Source organism: Dryobates pubescens, chromosome 31 (genome assembly GCF_014839835.1).
Source record: "Dryobates pubescens isolate bDryPub1 chromosome 31, bDryPub1.pri, whole genome shotgun sequence".
Lineage (NCBI taxonomy): Eukaryota > Metazoa > Chordata > Aves > Piciformes > Picidae > Dryobates > Dryobates pubescens.
The window spans coordinates 4,130,580-4,153,169 of NC_071642.1; the positions used below are offsets into that span (position 1 = coordinate 4,130,580).

The window sequence follows — 22,590 nt, forward strand, 5'->3', positions numbered from 1 at the left end:
AAACTCCCTGCTGGGGTCCCTTTGCTGCAGGAAACCCAAAACCCCTCTGGGTTCCCTGACAGCACAAGGCAGCCCCAGCCCTATTCCTGCTCCCGTCCCATTCCTGGCCCTATCCCAACCCCAACAGCAGTCACAACCCATCCCTGCCCCCATCCCCAGTCCCATTCCAGCCCTGTCCTCATTCCCATCCCAGTCCTGGCTCCATCCCAGACCAAATCACACCCTAGCCCCATCCCCATTCCCATTCCATCGCTGGCTCCATCCCAACCCCAGCACCAGTCCCAGCCCATCCCTTCCCCCATCCCTAGTCCCATCCCATCCCTATCCCCATTCCCACCCCATCCCTGGCTCCATCCCCAGTTCCACCCCAGCCCCATCCTCTCCCCACTCCCATCCCACCCCTGCCAGCATCCCAACCCCATCTCCTTTCTCAGTCCCACCCCAATTTCATGTCATTTCCCATCTTGTTCCTGACCCCAGCCCACCCCATCCCTGCCCCCATCTCACCCTGGCCCCATCCCATCCAGGCTTCACCTCCAATCCCCCCACTTCTCCTGCCATGTCCTCCCACCCCCCTCCTCTTCCCATCCCCATTCCTATTCCCACCCAGCCCCCTCAACCGAGTCCCTCCTCAATCCCAATCTCAGACCCTCCCCTTCCCAGCCCCCTCTCTCCCCTGTTCCATCCTCCCCCTCCCCACCCCGCCACCCCCCCACCCCGCCCCCCCGGTTCCATCCGGTGGGCGACGGCGGCACCGTGCGGCAGCGCCCGGCAGCGCCCGGGGCAGGACCAGGGGATGGTGCCGGGGCTTCGGGGGGGGGGGAAGGGGGGGTGATGTGTGCGATGCCGGTGTTTGGGTGCTCCCCAAGACTGGGCAGGATGTGGCCCTCCCGAGATGGGCGCAGGGCTGTGGATACTCTCTGGGATGTGGGGCAGGATCGGTCCCTCGGTGCCCGGTCGCTGGATGCTCCCCGGGATGCGGAGCTGGATCCTAGGTTCTGGGGAGCTGCTGCAGCGTGGGGAGGGGGCTCAGGAGCACCCTGTACCCCAGCGACACCTCCAAGCGAGGAGCACAGACCGGAGCCCCGGGGAGCGGAGGGGACCCGGTGCAGTGGCGGCGGTGGCCGGGGGGTGGCACGGCCGAGCCAGGCGGTGATGCTGCCGGGGAGGGTCCCCGGGCTCCGCACCCCCGGTCCCGCAGCCTCCTCTTCCTCTCCTCTCCGCCTGCATCCTTGCTTCCTGGCGTCCTTGCGCTCCCGTTTCCTGGAATCCCTGCTTTCCAGTCTCCCTGCCTTCCTGCTTCCCTGCATCCTTGCTTCCCGGCATCCCTGTGCTCCTGCGTCCTCCCATCCTCCCATTCCTGCATCACTCCCTCCATCCCTCCCTGCATCACTCCATCCATCCTCCCATCCATACCATCCTCCATCCGCCCTGCATCCCTTCTTCCATCTTCCCACCCCTCCATCCCTGCATCCCTCCCTCCCTCCCCACACCCTCCTCAGCACCACCAAGGAGCTGATCCTGAACCCCCTCCCCGGCCTTGGGTGGGGAGCAGCAGGGGTTGGCAGCACAGGCCCAGAGTTGGGGCGGGGAGAGAAGGAGAGGTGGGGGCGTTGCAGCTGGGCTCTTCGGCAGCACCCAAGGGTGCAGAGGCTGAGAGACCCCCACCCAGCACCCCCCCCATCCCAACACCCCCCCTCCCCGGGGATGAGGCAACAGCGAGGGGGACTCGGCTCCGCCAGGCAGCGCCGCCGCAGCTGAGGGTATGTGCTGGGCGCCCCCCAGATCCCACCCGAATATGAAGGGGTCTGCACAGAGCAAGGGGCTGGGGGGGGAAGGGGGTGCCACGGGGAGGGGGTGGTGCTTGATGTCACGGTGGGTTTGGGGGTGACTGGGGGAATCAGGGGGGTGAATCCCCCCGGGTGGGAGACCACGGGAGCGGGGTCTGGCCTGGTGGGCTCCAAAAGGCTGAATTAGCCTCAGAAAGGTGGGGCTGGGGTGGGAAATGTTTGGGGGGCGGGGGGGGAAGAGGGGCTGGTGTGAAAGCTGGGGGTGGGGGGGAACACACGAGATAGGCGGGGGGGGGGGGATTATCTCCCAAAGGCAGCCTACGTGCCTGGTGGGAAGGAGATTTGTGGCAGCCTCTTCATCCTGCTGGATAATCCCAAGCCCTGCTTGGGGCTTGGCCATCTGGGTGCTGGCACCGGGAGGGGGACACACAGTGAGGTGAGGGGGGGAGGGGGGGAGCTGTGGAGATGGCTCTGGGGGCGGGGGCCGCAGTGGATTTGGGTCTCTTCTTCTGAGCAGGAGCTCACAGCCCACCATGCCCTCCTCCAAGAGCAGCAGTGAGTACTGGATCGATGGATCCCGCCGGGATGCAGCCCTGGAAGATTTCTACGCCGTGGGCCCCGAGCTGGGACGGTACTGGCTGCCTAGGGGGGGGTGTCAGAAGGAGTTGGGGGGTGGCAGGAGCCCACCCTGCATGGGAATGGCTCCTGATTGGGGAAGGGGCTGGCCTGGTGGGGAGAAGAAGGGATGGAGAAGGGGTCTGGAGGGGTGGAGAAGGGATGTGGATCAAAGAGGATGGAGGGATGGAGAAGGGGGATGGGTCAAGGTGGGTGGAGGGATGGAGAGAAAGGGCATGGATCAAGGGGGGTGGAGGGATGGAGAAGGGGGATGGGTCAAGGTGGGTGGAGGGAAGGAGAAGAGGGATGGATTAAGGGGGCTGGAGGGATGGAGAAGAGGGATGGATTAAGGGGGTGGAGGGATGGAGAAAGGAGATGGATCAAGGGGGATGGAAAGATGGAGAAGGAGGATGGAGCAAAGAGGATAGAGGGGTGGAGGGGGGCGTTGAGGGGATGGAGAAGGCAGAGGGAATGGAAGGAGACTCTGTGCCCACATCTAAGGTGGTGCCTAGGTTGTGTCATGGCACTGCAGTGGTGGGCTTAGGAGCTTACTGCAAGATGCAGGATGGGGCCCAGGTTCTCCAGGTGTGTTTCCCACTCCCATGGTGGGCAGTGGGCTCATGGTGAGAGCCTCTGAGCACCCCAGAGCTGGGGGGTGGTTGGTGGTGACCCTGGCACCCTCTGGTGCCTCCTGCAGCAGCTCCCTGCAAAGGACAGGCAGTGTGAGCCCCAGTGAAGGGACATGGCCCTAGGGGTGGATTTATTCCCAGATGTGGATCCAGGGGAGCTCAGGGTTGGTGCCAAGAGCCTGTGGGCCCAAGAGGCTGTTGGTGCCCCAGGGGTTGCCACACATCCTGGAGATGCCAGGGCCTGGGCATGTCTCATGTCTGTGCTGGCACCAAGGAGCTCCCGTGCTGGACCTGGCAGCGATGGTGGACAGCAGGGTGATCATGAGCCAGCAATGTGCCAAGAAGGCCAATGGTCTCCTGGGGGGCATTAAGAAGAGCATGGCCAGGGGGTCAAGACAGGTTCTCCTCCCACTCTGCTCTGCCCTGGTGAGGCCATACCTGGAGTATTGTGTCCAGTTCTGGGCTCCCCAGGTCAAGAGAGTCAGGGAACTGCTGGAGAGGGGACAGCAAAGGGCTACAAAGGTGCTGAGGGGACAGGAACATCTCTCTTATGAAGAAAGCCTGAGGGCTTTGGGGCTTTTTAGCCTGGAGAAGAGAAGACTGAGAGGAGATCTTCTCAATGCTGATCAATACTTCAAGTGTCAGGTGTCAGGAGGATGGCACCAGGCCAGGGGTGCCCAATGACAGGACAAGGGGTAGCAGGCACAAAGTGGAGCTTAAGAAGATCCATCTAAACATGAGGAGGAACTTCTTTACCTTGAGGGTGGTGGAGCAGGTGAACCTTTCGTGGCCTGGGTTTGTGCCAGGGGTGGTTTAGGGTCAGGTATGGGGGAAAACATTTCTTTACTGCAAGAGTGGCCAGGGATTGGAACAGGCTGCCCAGGCAGGTGGTGGGATCTCCACCTCTTGCCACTTTCAAAGCCCAGCTGCACACCATCCTGTGCAACCTGGCAAGGAAAACAACCCCACCCAACAGCACAGAAAATCACAGAACATATCTGGTTGGAAGAGACCTCAAAGATCATCCAGTCCAACCCTCCAGCTGGCACTGAAGGGTCAACACTGACCCATGTCCCTGAAAAGAAACAGACACCTTAAACCCCCCTTACAAATCACTGAATTCCCTTCCTTCTCACTGCATGCCTGGGTCTGATGCACATCTGGCAAGCAGGACACTGCCCAAGCCCATCCTTGAGAGGGTTCCTGTCTAGCACCACTCCAACCTGTAGCTGGTGAAGCCTCTGTCTGACATTGCCAAACTGGCACCCTCAGCAGGTTTGCTGATGCCACCAAGCTGTGTGGTGCAGCAGACACGCTGGAGGGAAGGGAGGCCACCCAGAGGGACCTTAACAGGTTGCAGAGCTGAGCCCATGACAACCTCTTGAGGTTCAGCAAGACCAAGTGCAAGGTCCTGCAGCTGGGGCAGGGCAATCCCAGGCACTGATACAGGCTGGACAGGGACTGGCTGGAGAGCAGCCCTGAAGAAAAGGCCTTGGGGGTGCTGGGGGATGAGAAGCTCATCAGGAACCAGCAGGGAGCACTTGCAGCCCAGAGAGCCAAGCAGAGCCTGGGCTGCAGCAGGAGAAGTGTGGCCAGCAGGGCCAGGGAGGGGATTCTTCCTCTCTACTCCACTCTGGTGAGAGCTCACCTGGAGCTCTGTGTCCAGTTCTGGAGCCTCTATTGCAGGCAGGATGTGGAGGTGCTGGAAGGTGCCCAGAGAAGGGCCACAAGGATGAGCAGAGGGCTGGAGCTGCTCTGCTCTGAGGACAGGCTGAGGGTGCTGGGGTTGTGCAGTCTGGAGAGGAGAAGGCTCTGAGGAGACCTAATTGTGGCCTTGCAGTATCTGAAGGGGGCTACAAGAAAGCTGGGGAGGGACTTTTGAGGGTGTCAGGGAGGGATAGGACTGGGGGGGATGGAAAAAAACAGAAATGGGTAGATTCAGAGGGTGGTGAGAGCCTGGCACAGGTTGCCCAGGGAGGTGGTGGAAGCCTCATCCCTGGAGGTGTTTAAGGCCAGGCTGGATGTGGCTGTGAGCAACCTGCTGTGGTGTGAGGTGTCCCTGCCCATGGCAGGGGGGTTGGAACTGGCTGAGCCTTGAGGTCCCTTCCAACCCTGACAATTCTGTGACTCTGTGAAACTGGCAGCAAAGTTTCTCTCCTCATCACTTGCTTAAGAAAGTCCAGGGAGGTTTATTTTGTCAAGCATCAACCTGCTCTGGATGACCCTGCTGGAGCAGGATTGGACTCAGCAGCCTCCAGATCTCCCTTCCAACCCTTAGCATTCTGTGATTCCACAATCACAGCAGGGCCACAGGCAGCAGTGTGTGGAGAGGCCAAGGGGCAATGGATATAAACTCCAGCACAGGAGGTTCCACCTCAGCATCAGGAGGAACTTCTTCACTGTGAGGGTCACAGAGCCCTGGAGCAGGCTGCCCAGAGGGGTTGTGCAGTCTCCTTCTCTGGAGGCTTTCAAGATCCATCTGGATGTGCTCCTGTGTGACCTGTACTGGATTCTCTGGTCCTGCTCAGGCAGAGGGGGTTGGACTTGATGATCTTCAAAGGTCCCTTCCAACCCTTAACATCCTGTGATCCCATGATCCTATGACGCTCAGTGGCAACCAGTGGCAGAACAAGAGGACACAGTCTCAAGCTGTGCCAGGGGAGGTTTAGGCTGGAGGTGAGGAGAAAGTTCCTCACAGAAAGAGTAACTGGCCACTGGGATGTGCAGCCCAGGGAGGTGGTGGAGTCACCTCTCCTGGAGGTGTTCAAAAAAGGCTTGGATGTGGCACTTGGAGCCATGGCTCAGCTGTCAGGAGGTGTTGGGTGATAGGTTGGACTGGGTGATCTCTGAGGTCTTTTCCAGCCTGGTTGATTCTGTGATCCTGTGGCATCAACTCCGCTGCAGGTCGCCGCCATCCTCTGTCGGCGGGCCGGCCCCGGCGCTCGGCTGGCTGCCTGTGCCCCCTCCCCTCGCCCCCCCTCCCCACCCAGCGGCAGGCTCCCACAGCAAATCCCATTGTTCAACATTTTCCAGTTCATCTGTAAAGCAAATGCAATTATCTCCTGTCGCAGTCAAGGTTGATTGCAGATATTTATTTGAGACCTTAAGCAGCCAGCGAGCGAGCGGCGGCCGCGGGGGCCCTGGGCGGGGGGAGGGGGCTTGGGGTGGGGTTGGCGAACGCCGGCGCCGAGCCGTCCGCTGCCGTCGGTTGGGATTGCGCCTGGGGCAGCCGGTGCCCTGCGCTGTGCACAGCGGGTTTGCACTCTGTGGCCGAGGAGTGACCCTAATGCACCTCCTAAATGCTGAGCCGAGGGCTTCTAAATCGGAGAACGGTCAGGCTTGGAAGGGACCCCAAGGCTCAGCCAGTTCCAAGCCCCCTGCCATGGGCAGGGACACCTCACACCGCAGCAGGTTGCTCACAGCCACCTCCAGCCTGGCTGCAAACACCTCCAGGGATGAGGCTTCCACCACCTCCCTGGGCAACCTGTGCCAGGCTCTCACCACCCTCAAGGGGAACAACTTCTTCCTAATATCCAAACTGAATCTCCCCACTTCTAGTTTTGCTCCATCCCCCCCCCCCCAAGTCCTATCCCTCCCTGACACCCCAAAAAGTCCCTCCCCAGCTTTCTTGTAGCCCCCTCTCATGTGTGGACAAGGGGGGAAAAAAGCTTCTGCTCAGCCCCTGGAGGGTCTCAGTGAGGGGAAAAGGAATCTTTGCAAGCATTTCAACATGGATATTGTCATAGAATGGGTTGGGTTTGGAAGAGACCTTAAAGCTCATCCAGTTCCATCCCCCTGCCATGGGCAGGGACACCTCCCACCAGCCTAGATTGCTCAGGGCCTCATCCAGCCTGGCAGGGGACATCCACAACCTCCCTGGGCAACCTGTTCCAGTGTCTCACTCACCCTCACAAGAATTTCTGCCTCACCTCCAGTCTCAATTTGCCCTCTCCCAGCTCAAAGCCAGGCCCTGAACACCTCCAGGCAGGAGGCATCTGGAGAAGGCAGTGGTGACAACCACCTCTCCTCTGTGAGCCTGGGCAATTTTATTCCCAAATTGGGGTTTTTTTTTCTTGGCCCAATTGGGGTTTTGGGGTTTTTTTGCTTGGCATTCAGGGAAAAAAATCAGAGAAGATATGGAAGAAAAGGGAAAAAAAAACAAATCCAACCAAACCACAAAACCACCACCAAAAACCACCTCTAGTGTGAGGGGACCCTGCCCATGGCAGGGGGGTTGGGACTAGGTGATCCTTGAGGTCCCTTCCAACCCTGACAACTCTGGGGTTTGGACAGTAGTCAAGGTCTAGGACTGCCAGGTCTTGCTGACTCCACAGCATCCCCAGACCCCACAGCATCCCCCTGGTACCTGGTACCCAGCTCTGCTGTTGCCATGGGAACCTGATTCCCAAGTTCAGCTGGATGAGTTGCAAAATCCACTCTCCTTTTCCAAGCAAATCTCTCCTCCATGAGAGCACCCTGGGGAGCACTGGCAGCTTGCAGCACATGGGGCTGCAGCAAACCCTGGAATCAGGGAATTGTTTGGGTTGGAAAAGCCCTCTGAGAGCATCCAGTCCAATATCAACCCAACCCCACCACAGCCACCAAAACCATGGCCCCAGGTGCCATGGCCACAGGGTTCTGGAACACTTTCAGGCATGGGGACTCTACCACCTCCCTGGGCAGCCTGTGCCAAGCCCTGACCACTCTTGCAGCAAGGAAATTGTTCCTCATCTCCAACCTGATCCTCCCCTGGCACAATTTCAGTCCCTTTCCTCTCCTTCTATCACCTGAGCCTATGAAGAATAGGTTGGTAAAGCCCTCTGAGAGCATCCACTCCAACACCAATCCAACCCCACCATGGCCCCAAGTGCCATGGCCACAGGGTTCTGGAACACCTTCAGGCACAGGGACTCCACCACCTCCCTGGGCAGCCTGTGCCAAGCCCTGACCACTCTGGCAGCAAAGAAATTGTTCCCCATCTCCAACCTAACCCTCCCCTGGCACAATTTCAGGCCATAAAAGGTCACCTGCAGCCACGCCATGGCTTGGCCTCGGTCCTAGGGGAGATTTTGGAGGGGCAAAAGATGGTGTCTGGGGGCAGGGGCTGGGCTTTGGGTGTTGGTGCTGACCTGAGCAGGGGGCACAGGGTTGTGGTGAGCCTCAAGGCAGTGCCTGAGCTGGGTCCCAGAAGGTGGTGAAGCCACAGAGCGACAAAACGCAGCTGATTACTTGAGGGGTGAGATTTAATCTGCTCCAAGATTGCCAAGGAGCCACAGCAGGGCCCGAGCACAGGGCTGATTTCGCTGTCCAGTGGGTAGAAAATGTTATTAACCAGGTCTGAACCTCCCTGGCACTGCTGGGGCTGAACCAGAGCCAGCCCAGCGGAACCTGCAGCGGTTTAACCTGCCGGGGAGGGGGTTTGTAGCCGGGATCACCCCCCCGTGACACAGCTGGGAGGGGGCCAGGGCTGAGGTGGGGACTCTGGCAGCACTGATCCCAGCAGAGGTTGTCCTCAGGAGCAGGGTGAGGGAAGCTCCATCCTGTTGGGAAAGCTGCTTAAGGGTTTAAAGCCGGTGTAAGGCTGGGGCTTAATTACAGAGGCTTTACTGGGCAAGGCTGGGAGGGGGCTGCACGAGGAGGGGGCTGCATGCTGAGCTCCCACAGCCTGGCTGCTGACAAGTGGGGAGGGGGCACAGGGTGAGTGGGACATGCCCCCCCCCATCTCTGTCCTGCCCTCCAGAGGAGCAACCTCGGTGGTGTACAGCTGTGAGGAGAAGGGCACAGGCAGCCCCTATGCCGCCAAGATCCTGAAGAAGACGGTGAGTGTGGGTGGGTGGGGGGCTGGGGGTGATGAGGAGGGGGCTGCTCCCTTCCCAAACCACCTTGGGACCAGTGGGGCACTGGGATGGGCACAGGGCTGTCAGCTGGGGCAGCGCTCATGCAGCCTAAGGGTCCCAGGTGAACAAGTGATGGGTGCTGGGTGCATGGGGGGGGTGGGGTGGTGTTCTCTGCATCCAATCTAAACCTCCCCTGGCACAGTTTCAGGTCATAAAAGGTCACCTGCAGCCACACCATGGATTGGTCTTGGTCTCAGGGGGGATTTTGGGGGGGCAAAAGATGGTGTCTGGGGCTTTGGGTGTCGGTGCTGGCCTGAGCAGGGTCCCAGGGGGGTTGTGAGCCTCAAGGCAGGGCTGGGGGGCTGGATCCAGAGCCAGCAGCAGAGGTAACACTGCTCCCACGTGGGCTTCTCTTTCCAGATTGACAAAAAGATTGTGAGGACAGAGATTGGGGTCCTGCTGCGGCTCTCACACCCCAACATCGTGAGTATGACCCCGAGGGGAACACAGCTGTGCCCCCTGCCCCCTCCCTGCCATGCAGACGGGCTCAGGGGTGCCCAGTCCTTGCTGTGCCTACGATGGCTCTCCCCTCACTACCACAGCCTCACAGATTGCAGCGGGTTGGCAGGGAGCCTCCCAGGTCACTTTGTCCAACCCCCTGCAGGCAGCAGGGACAGCTCCAGCCAGAGCAGGCTGCACAGGGACACAGCCAGGCTGAGCCTGAATGGCTCCAGGGATGGAGCCTCCACCACCTCCCTGGGCAGCCTGTGCCAGTGTCTCCTCACCCTCCCTGTGCAGAGCTTCCTCCTGATGTCCAACCTAACCCTGCCCTGCTCCAGTTCCAAACCATTGCCCTTGGTCCTATCCCCACAGCCCCTTCTGAGCAGTCCCTCCCCAGCTCTCTGTAGCCCCTACAGGTCCTGAAATGCAGCTCTAAGGTCTCCCTGGAGCCTTCTCTGCTCCAGGCTGAACTCTCTCAGCCTGTCCCCACAGCAGAGGTTCTCCAGCCCTCTGCTCATCTTTGCGGTCCGTGACGCCACTCGAAACTGATCCTTGCAGCACCTTTGAGCTTCCCAGCTCCGATATCAGGAGCTAGAGCGCACCCCCCCCACCCCCCCTTCTTTGTCCTCCCCCTTGTCCCCTGGCCTGAGATTTCCATTTACTAAGCAATTTCCATCGAGGAGATCAAATGAAGAGCACAGAAAATTGCCCATCTGTAATGACTGCTGCAAGGGGGAGATAAAAGGGGAGGCTGAGGCCGCGGGGGCTGCGGCCCGGGCTCCGTTCCTCTTGCTCAGCGCCGCAGGGATCAGGGCAGCTCGGCTGCAACGATTCGCAACGCCCAGCAGAGGATCAAAACCTGCCGGTGTCAGCAGAGCCTCCAGCCCTGCCACCTCGGCCCCCCAGCAGCGCTGGGGAGCTCAGGGGCTCCTTGTCCCCCCCCCCCGGCCAGAAAGTCTTAATCCTGGCTGCTTGGCTCCACCAGCAAATTGAGGAAGGGGAGTTTGAGACTGGAGATGAGGAAGGAATTCTGGCCAGTGAGGGTGGGGAGAGGCTGGGAAAGGTTGCCCAGGGAGGCTGTGGATGTCCCCTGCCTGGAGATGTTCAGGACCAGGCTGGATGAGGCCTTGAGCAACCTGGGCTGGTGGGAGGCTTGATGAACTGGATGATCTTCAAGATCCCTGCCAACCTAAAGCACTCTGGGTGATCCTGCCCTGGCAGGGCTGTTGGACTGGATGATCTTTTGAGGTCCTTTCCAACCCCTAATGCTCTGTGATCCTGTGATTCTATGGATCTATGAATCTTGGAGGCAACCAGAGTTAAAGGAACAGAACCAAAAAAGCCACCTGGAAGCTGCTGAGGTGTTGGGGGCTGGCTCTTGGGGGGGGGGGTGAGACAGATCCTGCTCTGATTGATTTTGTGGCTGAAACCTCACCACAGCATCACTGAGCCATCACCAGGATGTCATTGAGACATCACTGAGCCACTGGCTGCTGCTGCCCAAGCTCAAAACCCACACCAAGCATCCTTGGAGAGACAGAAGAAGCCCACAGGGGTGTCCTGCCTACCCAAAATCTTGATGCAAAGAGCTGAAGTTATGAGAGGTCCAAAGCATCCCCAAAATGGGGGTGATGGAAGCAAAGACACTGGAGCTGGGCTGCCCTTTAAGGCCCTGGGCTGGCTTGGTGTGGGCTTGACTTGGACATTGGATTGTTACAACTTCTGGGGCTGTTTCAGCATTTTGAGGCACTTCAGCCTTTCCCATGGGTGCATCTCCTCATCCCAGGGCACCTGGGGAGAGGCAGGGACACCAGCTGGGGCTGGGATTGCCTGCTCAGGCAGCAGCCTGATGACATCAGCCACGGATGGGGAGAGATTCCCCTGGATGTGTTACCAGCAACACAACAGAACATCTGATCTCACAGAGTCGTGGAAGGGGTTGGGTTGGAAGGATCATCCAGTTCCAACCCCCACTGCCATGGGCAGGGACACCTCCCACCAGCCCAGGTTGCTCAAGGCCTCATCCAGCCTGACCATGAACACCTCCAGGCAGGAGGCAGCCACAGCCTCCCTGGGCAACCTGTGCCAGGCTCTCCTCACCCTCAGAAGAATTTCTTCCTCCTCTCCAGTCTCAAGCTCCCCTCTCCCAGCTCAAATCCATTGTCCCTCATCCTGTCACTCCCAGCCCTTGCCAAAAATCCCTCCCCAGCTCTCCTGTAGCCTCCCCTAACAGGTCCTGGAAGCTCTCTAAGATACTTCCAGGTACTCTAAGCTCTCCCTGGCACTTTCTTCCCTCCACGCTGAGCCATCCCCAGCTCTCCCAGCCCGTCCTCATCCTTCCTCCAGCCTTCCTCCTCACTGCATCACCACAGGGGCCAGGGAGCAGGGGGGGGGGTGGGAAAATAAATCAGTGGGAATCTTTCAATCTTTCAATCCCTGGGTTCCCTGTGGGGTTCTGCTCACTCCCAGGTGGAAGTGAATCCCTTCAAGAGGAGCTGCTCCGTTTCATCAGCGAGGCTGGGGCCGCCTGGGCTCTCGCTGTCGGCCGGCCCCAACCTCGGCAGCAGCTGATAATAGGATTGCAAACTTTTGAAGTTAATAGGGGGAAGGGGAGGAAGAAAATAAATTACAGAGCTGCTGTGTATTATTATAATGCAATAAGCTGCCACACAGTGTCTCTCCCCCTGCAGGGGGATCACGCCTTGTCACCCAGCCTATGAAGGTAATGATTAAAGCCCCATGAAATTCGTGGTGGCACAAAAGTCCTGAGAAGCATGAAATGCTCTGGTTTCCATTTCAAAAACAAGCCCCCCAAAAAGGGGGGGGAGAAAAAGAGAAAGGAAAAGAAGAAAAAGAGGGGGAAAAAACCCCCCCCACCCAAACCACCCACCCTGCATTTGGTGGTACAGAATTGAATAGAATTAACCAGGTTGGAAGAGACCTTTGAGCTCATCGAGTCCAACTCACAACCCAACACCCACTGATCAACTACACCATGGCACCAAGCAGCCCATCCAGGCTCTTCCTAAACACCTCCAGGGATGGGGACTCCATCACCTCCCTGGGCAGCACATTTCCAATGGCCAATCTCTCTTGCTGGGAAGAACTTCTTCCTAACATCCAGCCTGAACCTCCCCTGGCACAGCTTGAGACTGTGTCCTCTTGTTCTGCTGCTGGGTGCCTGGGAGAAGAGACCAACCCCCACCTGGCTCCAACCTCCCTTCAGGGAGTTGTAGAGAGCAAGAAGGTCTCCCCTGAGCCTCCTCTTCTCCAGGCTAAGCAGCCCCAGCTCCCTCAGCCTCTCCTCCCAGGGCTGTGCTCCAGACCCCTCCCCAGCTTTCTTGCCCTTCTCTGGACACATTTGAAGAGAAACCTGCTAATCCCAGACGGGCTGAGAGAGCTGGGGTTGTTCAGCCTGGAGAAGAGAAGGCTTCAGGGAGACCTTAGAGCAGCCTTCCAGGACTTGAAAGGGTTACAAGAAGGCTGCAGAGGGACTGTTCCCAAAAGCCTGCAAGAACAGGACCAGGGGCAACGGCTTCAAACTAGAGCACAGCAGATTTAGATTGGATGTGAGGAACAAGTTCTGCACCATGAGGGTGGTGGAGCACTGCAACAGGTTGCCCAGGGAGGTTGTTGGGGCTCTCATCCCTGGAGATATTCAAGGTGAAGCTCAACAGGGCTCTGGGCACCCTGGTCTAGCTGAGGATGTCCCTGCTGACTGCAGGGGGTTGGACTGGATGAGCTTTGGAGATCCCTTCCAACCCATTCTGGGATTCTGGGAGTTCCAGATGGACTGGAGGGGCACAAAGGGCTGCTGGGGACAAGCTCACCTTGTGTGGGAGCTGAAAACCAAAACTGAAGAGGCAAATATGAGGAAGATATTCTTGAGAGTGAGGGTAGGGAGACACTGGCACAGGCTGCCCAGGGAGGCTGTGGCTGCCTCCTCCCTGGAAGCATTGAATGCCCTGAGCAATCTGGGCTGGTGGGAGGTGTCCCCTGCCCATGGCAGGGGGGGTTGGAACTGAATGATATTCAAGGTCCCCTCCAACCCACCCCATTCTATGGATGTATAAATCCACATCCCACATCTGCATCCCTCCTGTCCCCTCTTTCAGATCAAACTGAAGGAGATCTTTGAGACACCCTCTGAGATCGCCCTGGTCCTGGAGCTGGTGACCGGAGGAGAGCTCTTCGACAGGTACCCCCAGCCCAGCTGCCTGCCAGCATGATGGGCATGGGAGGATGAGGATGGAGGGGTCTGGAGGGTAGGGGGGTGGTGTGTGGGGGGCAAGGTGCTGATCCCTTGTGCCTGCAGGATCGTGGAGAGAGGTTTCTACAGTGAGAGGGACGCAGCCCACGTCGTCAAGCAGATCCTGGAAGCTGTTTCGGTAATGTGGCCCCAGCATGGCCCCAGTATGGTCCCAGCATGGCCCCAGCATGGCCCCAGTATGGTCCCAGCATGGCCCCAGCATGGCCCCAGCATGGCTGTGGGTCATCCCAAGCCATCCTAAGCCCCATGGGATGTATGTGGATCAGGGGTGTCACTGTGGGGACTGCCCTTATCCCACATACCCCTGGGTAGAGGCACCCAGAGGTGTCCCCATCCCAAATAGCCCTGGAGAGAGGCACCCAGAGATGTCCCCATACCAAACAGCCCTGGAGAGAGGCCCCCAGAGCTGTCCCCATCCCAAACAGCCCCTGGGGAGAGGCACCCAGAGCTGTCCCCATCCCAAACAGCCCCTGGGGAGAGGCACCCAGAGCTGTCCACATCCCAAGTACCCCTGGGGAGAGGCACCCAGAGCTGTCCACATCCCAAGTACCCCTGGGGAGAGGCTCACCCTTGGCCTTCCAAAGTCACCACTGGTGGAGATGCCTCTTCCAAGCCATGCTTGGGAGGGATGAGGGAGAGGAGGGAGGAAGGTCAGGCCGCTCTGCATCGCAGGGCAGCTGGAGATGGGGTTTCCATGGCAACAGGAGGGTTTGAAAATGGGAACTGATACCTGGGAACGACCTCCCAGTGCCCCCTGCACCAGCAGCTCCAGCACCACAGGAGCTGGGGTGTTCCCAAAGGAAGAGCCAAAGGAGTTGCTGCTGTGTTTGGTTTGTGCCCGCTCCTGGATGGCTGCAACCTCCTCCTGAAGTCTGTCTGAGGAAGCTGGGGCTTCCCTTGTCCCCTTCCTGCACCCCACACCCTGCTCTCATTCCCTCTCTCTTGTAGTATCTGCATGAAAATGGAGTTGTCCATCGCGACCTGAAGCCGGAGAACCTGCTCTATGCTGACCTGTCCCCCGATGCCCCCCTCAAAATCGGTGGGTTTGCCAGAGGGGGAGGCTTCATGGCAGGAGGAGGGGTTGGAAGTGAGCCTCCCTGCCAGCAGCACCCTCTGTGTGTCCCCTTCAAGGCGATTTTGGGCTCTCCAAGATCGTGGATGAGCAGGACACCATGAAGACTGTCTGTGGGACGCCAGGGTACTGCGGTGAGCTGGGGAGTGGGAGAGGGACTTGGGGGGGGGGGGCTGCTCCCTGCCTGAGGCCCTGCACAGCTCAGTGCAGGGATGGATGGCTCCCAGGAGCTCCCCACATCCACACAGATTCACAGGCTGCATCAGCTCAAAAAGCATCTTGCCCAACCCACTGCACTCGGCAGGGACTCCTCCAGCCGGAGCAGGCTGCCCAGGGCCACATTAAGTTTGACCTTGAATGTCTCCAGGCATGGAGCCTCAGCCACCTCCCTCAGCAACCTGTTGCCAGTGTCTCCCCACCCTCGCTGTGCAGAGCTTCCTCCTGCTGCCCAACCTAACCCTGCCCTGCTCCAGCTCCAAAGCCCTGCCTCTGAACCCCCAAACTCTTCTTGCAGCCCCTGAGATCCTCCAGGGGTGCCCATACGGCCCCGAAGTGGACATGTGGTCCGTGGGGGTCATCACCTACATCCTGTGAGTACCCTGTGCCTGCTGACAGCCTGATGCTGAGGTGGTTTTGTTCCAGCAGCAGCTGGTGAGTGCTGGGCTGGTGCTTGGCAGCCTCCTGCAGCTCCTCTCTCTCCCTGCCTGCAGGCTCTGTGGCTTCGAGCCCTTCTTCGACCCGCGTGGGGATCAGTACATGTACAGCCGCATCCTCACCTGCGACTATGAGTTTGTGTCTCCGTGGTGGGATGAGGTTTCCCTCAATGCCAAGGACTTGGTGAGCAAGCTGGGCCTTGGGGGCTGCCCCACTACCTTCCAGTGTCTGAAAGGGAGGCTCCAGGAGAGCTGGGGAGGGATTTTGGATGAGGGCGTGGAGCGGCAGGCTGAGGGGAAATGGCTTTGAGGTGGGAGAGAGGAGATTGAGAGTGGAGAGGAGGAAGAAATTGAGAGTGAGGGTGGGGAGAGACTACAATAGGTTGCCCAGGGAGGTTGTGGATGCCTCCTCCATGGAGGTGTTCAAGGCCAGGCTGGAGGAGCAACCAGGGCTGGTGGGAGGTGTCCCTGCCCATGGCAGGGGGTTGGAACTGGGTGATCCTTAAGGTCCCATCCAACCCAACCCAACCCTTGACTCTGTGAGATCAGACGTTCTGTTGTGTTGCTGATAACGCATCCAGAGGAATCTCTGCAGGGCTGTTGGGGCTCTCATCCCTGGAGATACTCAAGGTGAGGCTCAACAGGGCTCTGGGCAACCTGATCTAGCCGAGGATGTCCCTGCTGACTGCAGGGGGTTGGACTGGATGAGCTTTGGAGATCCCTTCCAACCCATTCTGGGATTCTGGGAGTTCCAGATGGACTGGAGGGGCACAAAGGGCTGCTGGAGACAAGCTCACCTTGTGTGAGAGGTGAAAACCAAAACTCAAGAGGCAAATATGAGGAAGAAATTCTTGAGAGTGAGGGTAGGGAGACACTGGCACAGGCTGCCCAGGGAGGCTGTGGCTGCCTCCTCCCTGGAGGTGTTCAAGAGCAGGCTGGATGAGGCCTTGAGCAATCTGGGCTGGTGGGAGGTGTCCCTGCCCACAGCAGAGGGGTTGGAACTGGATGAGCTTGAAGCTCCCTCCCAATCCAAAGCATTCTGTGAATCTATGAGTCATTATGCAGCCTTCAGATTGGTGCCTGGAAAGGTAACAATGATTTCTGGAGAAGAGGAGGCTGAGGGGAGACCTTCTGGCTCTCCACAACTCCCTGAAAGGAGGTTGGAGTGAGGTGCAGGTTGGCCTCTTCACCAGAGGAACAAGCAATAGGATAAGAGGCAATGGCCTCAGGGTGCACCAGAGGAGGTTTAGGTTGGACATTAGAAGAAACTAATTGACTGCAAAGGTTCTCAAACACTGGAAGAAGCTGCCTGGGGAGGTGGTTGACTCCCCAGCCCTGGAGCTGTTTTGAAAGCTGCAGAGATGTGGTGCTGAGGGCCATCAGCCTTGGCAGAGTCAGGGGATGGGTGGACTGGGATGAGCTTAAAGGTCTTTTCCAACCACAGTGATTCCACCTAAACTAGTGGGATTTAACGAATGAAGCTCTGTTTGGGTGTGTTTGCAACTGGTTCAAGGTCAGGAAATTGATTGTCCTGGACCCCCAGAAGAGGCTGACTGTCCACCAGGCTCTGGAGCATCCCTGGGTCACCGGGAAAGCTGCCAAGTTCGCTCACATGGACAGCACCCAGAAGAAACTGCAGGAATTTAATGCCAGGAGGAAACTGAAGGTGAGGAGAAAAGGCTCCGTTAGCCCCCCCCCGCCCCGGGGTGGGTTTCATGTGCCCTTGTGCAAACAGCTGGGGGCACCAGGGGCTGCTGTCACCCTGCCCTCAGCAGATCAATGTTGGGTGCTGTGTGGCAGCTCGGGGAGGGGGCTGAAAGGGGATGGAGCAGCTCCTTGTGCAGCTGTGTCCCAGGGGAGGCAGCGGCTGCCGGGACGAGCCTCGCCCGAGGTGAAGTCAGGAGCTTCCCAGCTCCGTGGGGTGGGAGGAGTGGGCACCATCTCCCCTTGCACACAGCTCCAGGGGCCTGAGCCCCTCAGGAAGGGCTTTGAAGGGCAGAATTCTGCCAGTCCCGGGCTGGAGAGCTACCAGGATGATTAAGGGACTGGAGCACTGCCCTATGGGGAGAGGCTGAGAGCCCTGGGGCTGTTTGGTCTGAAGAAGAGAAGACTGAGGGGGGATTTGATCAATGCTTAATTGATCAATGCTTATCTGAGGGCTAGGGGTCAAGAGGGAAGGGACAGGCTCTTTGATAGGCCAAGGGGCAATGGATATAAACTCCAGCACAGGAGGTTCCACCTCAGCATCAGGAGGAACTTCTCCACTGTGAGGGTCACAGAGCCCTGGAGCAGGCTGCCCAGAGGGGTTGTGCAGTCTCCTTCTCTGGAGGCTTTCAAGATCCATCTGGATGTGCTCCTGTGTGACCTGTGCTGGATTCTCTGCTCCTGTGTGACCTGTGCTGGATTCTCTGCTCCTGCTCTGGCAGAGGGGGGTTGATGACCTTTGGACCCCTAACATCCTGTGATTAACCCTTCCTGTGCCTCTTTGACAGGCTGCCATGAAAGCTGTGGTGGCCTCCAGCCGCCTGGGCAACCATGGCCACCACGACTGCTCCCGCAGCGGCCGCAGCCACGGAGAGGGTCCCCCAGGCTCCTGCCTGCCCCAGGGCACAGGGACTGCTGGCACTGAGACCACCACCACCACCACCACCACTGAAGAGCTCAACGCTTTCCAGAGTGAGCCCACAGCCTCCAAGGTGCCCATGAACGGTGCTGGCTGCAAGAGCTAACGTGCCTGGTGCCACCAAGAGCTCGCCACAGCTTGGACAAGCAATGTCCCACCGCCCCTGGGACACTGGCACTGGGAGAGCTGGGGGTAACTGGGGGGAGGGGTGTGCCAGCAGCACCCCAGGTGTAGGTGTGCATCAAGAGCCTGTGGTCTGTCACGTGGAGCATCCCTCTGTAGTGTCCTGTTGCTGGTGGCTGTGTGTCTGCAAGGACAAGGTGACTCTCTCTGCTGGCAAGGAACAGTTTTGGCCACTGTGGCTTGAAAAGGATCCTGGGTGGCTTCAGAACGAGGAGCAAACTGCAGGGAAAAGAAAGGAATACTTTTCCCCCTCCTTCCCTATAAATGCAGTGAGTTTGGCCACTTCCTGTAAATAGCTGTTGGCTGCTGAGGGGAGAGGCTGCAGCCAGATTGTCACTGCTGTCACCAGACCCAGCTGCACTTTGCTGCTGGGTCAGAAGAGGTCTGCAGGAGCCTTGAGGATCCTGTTTGGAGAGTCCACGTCTGGCAGCTGAGCCCTTTGGCCTCTCCAGAGGGAGGCAACCTCCGCTCTGTGCTTCGGTTCCGGTCGCTCCCACAGCTTGGCCTTGCTGCAGCTGGTGCCATGCTGGTGGCACTGCCAGGAGCTGGCAGCACCAGCTTCACCCTCACCAGTCCACTCAGGATCGACACAAGGAGCTTGAACAAAGACCAGCAGGAGGGGACTCTTGCCTCCAGCAGCCTGTGGCACTGGAGCCTGGCAGCGCTTCCCCAGCGAGGATGAGGAGCTGAGGGGCACTGTGGGTTTTTAAGACTCTTTGGACAAACTTCTTGCAAACAAGGGTTGTGTTTGGGGGTGGGATTTTTTCCCCCCCTCCCCCAATTGTTGTCATTTTTAGGCAGTTCTTTGCCAAGTTGCAGGAGAAATGCTTGCAGGTTTTAATACAGGACAGGACAAGCCATATTCCGTGGGAGGGGGATCAGAGATCCAGCAGCAGCTTTGCTGACCTGAGGCAGTGAGTGTGGCTCCCACCCCTAAGAGACCTCTGGGGGCTGGACACATAAACTGGAGTCTTTGGGCCAAAAAGGTAGAGCTGGAGTGGAATGGGGCTGCACACACTGGGTCAGAAACAGCTGGAGAAGGATGAAATTTGGACATAGTGGGTTAAAAAAACGGCTGGAGAAGGATGACATTTGTACACACTGGAGCACAAACAGCTGGAGAAGGATGAAATTGGTACCCTTGAGGCCAAAAGATAGATGGGAGAAGGGTGAAAATTGTACATATTGGGCCCAAAACAACTGGAGAAGGATGAGATTTGCACATATTGGGGCAAAAACAGCTGGAGAAGGAAGGGATTTCTACACTTTGGGCTAAAAAAACAGCTGGGGAAGGATGAAATTTGTACACACTGGGTTAAAAGCACCTGGGAAAGGATGGAATTGGTACACTTTGGGCTAAAAAGCAGCTGGGGAAGGATGAAATTGGTACTCTTGGGGCCAAAAAATAGATGGAGAAGGATGACATTTGTACATATTGGGTCCAAAAACAGCTGGAGAAGGATGAAATTGGTACACTTTGGGCTAAAAAACAGCTGGAGAAGGGTGAAAATTGTACATGTTGGGTCAAAAACAACTGGAGAAGGGTGAAATTTGGGTCAAAAACTGGAGGAGGATGAAACTGGTACTCTTGGGGCCAAAAAAAACAGATGGAGAAGGATGAAATTTGTACATATTGGGTTAAAAACACCTGGAGAAGCATGAAATTCATACACTTTGGGCTAAAAAACAGCTGGAGAAGGGTGAAATTTGTACATGTTGGGTCAAAAACAGCTGGAGAAGGGTGAAATGTGTACACTTTGGGTCAAAAACTGCTGGAGAAGGATGAAACTGGTACACTTTGGGTCAAAAAACACCTGGAGATGCATGAAATTTGTACATATTGGGTCAAAAAACACCTGGAGAAGCATGACATTTGTACATATTGGGGCAAAAAAACACCTGGAGAAGCATGACATTTGTACATATTGGGGCAAAAACAGCTGGAGAAGGATGAAATTGGTACACTTTGGGTCAAAAACTGCTGGAGAAGGATGAAACTGGTACACTTTGGGCTAAAAAACAGCTGGAGATGGATGAAATTTGTACATGTTAGGTCAAAAACAACTGGAGAAGGGTGAAATTGGTACATTTTGGGCTAAAAAGCAGCTGGAGAAGGATGAAAATTGTACATATTGGGTCAAAAACACCTGGAGAAGGGTGAAATGGGTACACAAGGTTGATTTCTTTCTGCAGCAGCTCAACCAGGAGGGGCTGCAAACAAACAGTGAAACTGCTGCAGCTGAAAAAGGAGCTGTTCCAAGCCCCCAGCTCAGTGCTGAGCATGGGGCAGGGCTGAAATGGGAGCAGCAGGCAGGCAGATGTCCCACAACGACTTCCAGATGTGCCCTCAGCACAAGCAGAAATCGTTAAGGTGACATCTAAAGGGCCTGGCCTCCACCCAGCGAGGCTGATTTGGATTCAGGGTGCTTGGAAAGCTGACTACAGAGGAGACAGCAGACACAGGACAAGGGGTGAGGGTTTAAACTATAAGGGAGATTTAGATTGGATCTAAAGAAGATTTTTTTTTGACACTGAGGGTGCTAAGACCCTGGCTCAGGTTGTGCAGACAGGTGGGAAGATGCCCCATCCCTGGAACCATTTCAGATCAGGTTCTCTGGGGCCCTAAGCAACCTCCTCTAGTGGCAGATATCCCTGCTTGGCTGCACTAGATGAGGTTTAAAGGTCCTTTCCCACCAAACCCAGTCTGTGATTCTATGTTCAAGAGATGTTTGGATTCTCCTTTCAATTGGAATATTAGATCTGACCAGAAAGGGTCTTTGTCTGTAGAACTCCCAGCCACAGCTACAGTGGGAGAGCAGCTACACAGCGAGATTTCAGGCTGGAGCAAGGCAGCTCTGACAAGGTGAGAGAAATGTTGTCAGAAATGGAGCTGAGATGCTTCAACAAGGGCAAGTTTCCTCTTTTTTTTCCCTCCCTTGCATTTTGCAGGAGGGGAAGTTGTTTTCTCTCCTTAGAGGGCTGAACCTCAGAGTGTCCTGAACTCTGGCCTCTATCCTAACTTGGTGTGATCCTCTGTGTCCTTCAGACCCTGCAACAAAGCCCCATTTTCCTTCCAGCGAGGCCAGAACTCCCAACTTGAACCATGCTGCTTCCTAACCCAGGTCTTAAAAGCCTGTTTTGTATCCTTTGACATGAAATAGTGCTTTAAACACCTTGCAGGATCAAGCTGGAGCCCTCAGCACAGCCACAAGCCTGTGAAGCAGAGATGGTGAGGAATGCTGCTCTCCCCACAGCCCACTCCTGACCCTGCCAGAGCAACAGGAAATCTGATGTCAATTAGGTAGCAGTGAGTAACGAAGTGTCTTCAGCAATGAAGGCACTCAAGGGAAAACTGTGAGTGAAGGGGGGGGAAAAAGGGAGTTTGTCTCTTATGTTATGTCAATGAAGTGTTACTCTATAAATATCAGTACTTTAAAAAGTGGGGGGGGGGGGGGGAAGGGGGGTGGGGAGGGAGGGAGGGAGGGGAATGCTCTCCTGGGAGTGAAGCCATCAGGAGACAACATTTTGGTCTGTGTGCTGTTTTCAGGATGTGTTATTACTAACTTCCTCCTTCAGTATAGTGGTGACATTGCAAGTATCACAGATATTTATAACCAAGTAGAAGACAGCTAATAAAGCATCCAACGTCACAATGTGGGCTCTGTTTTCTCTGCTCTCCTCAGAACACCCAGGCTAAGGAAAAAAAAATCGACAGGGCCAAACAGCAGCTTCCTGAGAGCCGTTTTTATTTATTTTTAACCCATTTTCATGCAACTAAACAGTTTCAAGCTCTGAACAATTAAACACTCACCTGGTTTGGGGTTTTTTTGTTGGTTTTTTTTTTGTCCAGCCACGCTGATTTTTATTGTCAGGGCCTGGCACGATCCTCTGCTCACTGTGCCTTTTGTCTCTGGGTGCAATCGCACACCGGAGTTTCTTGCAGTGCCCGTGTCACACCAGGCCACTGGGGCCCGCGAAGTGATTTCACCTTCAAAACGAAAGACAAAGCCTTTGGAATGTTCAATTAGAAGCAACGTCCGGGCGGCTCGGTGAGGTCTAGGATGGGCCGAGGCTCGCCAGGGTGGGTCGGGGCCTGGTAGGCCGCGGGGCCTGCCGGGACCCGTCGGAGCCTCTACGCGCGGGGGGTCTCCGGTGCAGGAGCTCAGGTGCCGCACTCTGACATCACAGCACAGCCTTCATTGTGACTACGTCACCAGCAAGTCCCCGTTGCCATGGCACCCGCAGCCTATGTCGCGGACGCCCCTCGGGTCACCACCCGGGAGAGAGGGGGAAGTGACGTCAGCGGCAAGGACGCACCGCCGCGGGGGCGGGGCACGCACCCCATCCTCCAATAGAAATGTACAGTCCGCCACGGAGGGCGGAGCAACCTGAGGAGTGGGCGCTTCGATTGGCTGGA

At 57.1% G+C, this 22,590-nt stretch overlaps 1 protein-coding gene across 2 annotated transcripts; it reads left to right on the forward strand.

Annotated features, from left to right (window-relative positions):
- Positions 1-1,125: 1,125 nt before the first annotated feature.
- On the forward strand, positions 1,126-18,930 carry CAMK4 (calcium/calmodulin dependent protein kinase IV). 2 transcript variants are annotated; one of them, XM_054175377.1, is made up of 12 exons: positions 1,126-1,763; positions 2,305-2,421; positions 8,775-8,853; positions 9,292-9,354; positions 13,488-13,570; positions 13,688-13,760; positions 14,591-14,681; positions 14,774-14,848; positions 15,229-15,304; positions 15,425-15,551; positions 16,881-17,033; positions 17,860-18,930. In XM_054175377.1, exons 2-12 carry the CDS (start codon positions 2,324-2,326, stop codon positions 18,094-18,096), a joined length of 1,155 nt encoding a protein of 384 aa, XP_054031352.1. In that variant the 5' UTR covers positions 1,126-1,763; positions 2,305-2,323; the 3' UTR covers positions 18,097-18,930. The 2 variants fall into 2 exon arrangements, with proteins under 2 accessions (XP_054031352.1, XP_054031351.1); XM_054175376.1 differs by having other exon boundaries at positions 1,127-1,763; positions 2,308-2,421.
- Positions 18,931-22,590: the final 3,660 nt, after the last annotated feature.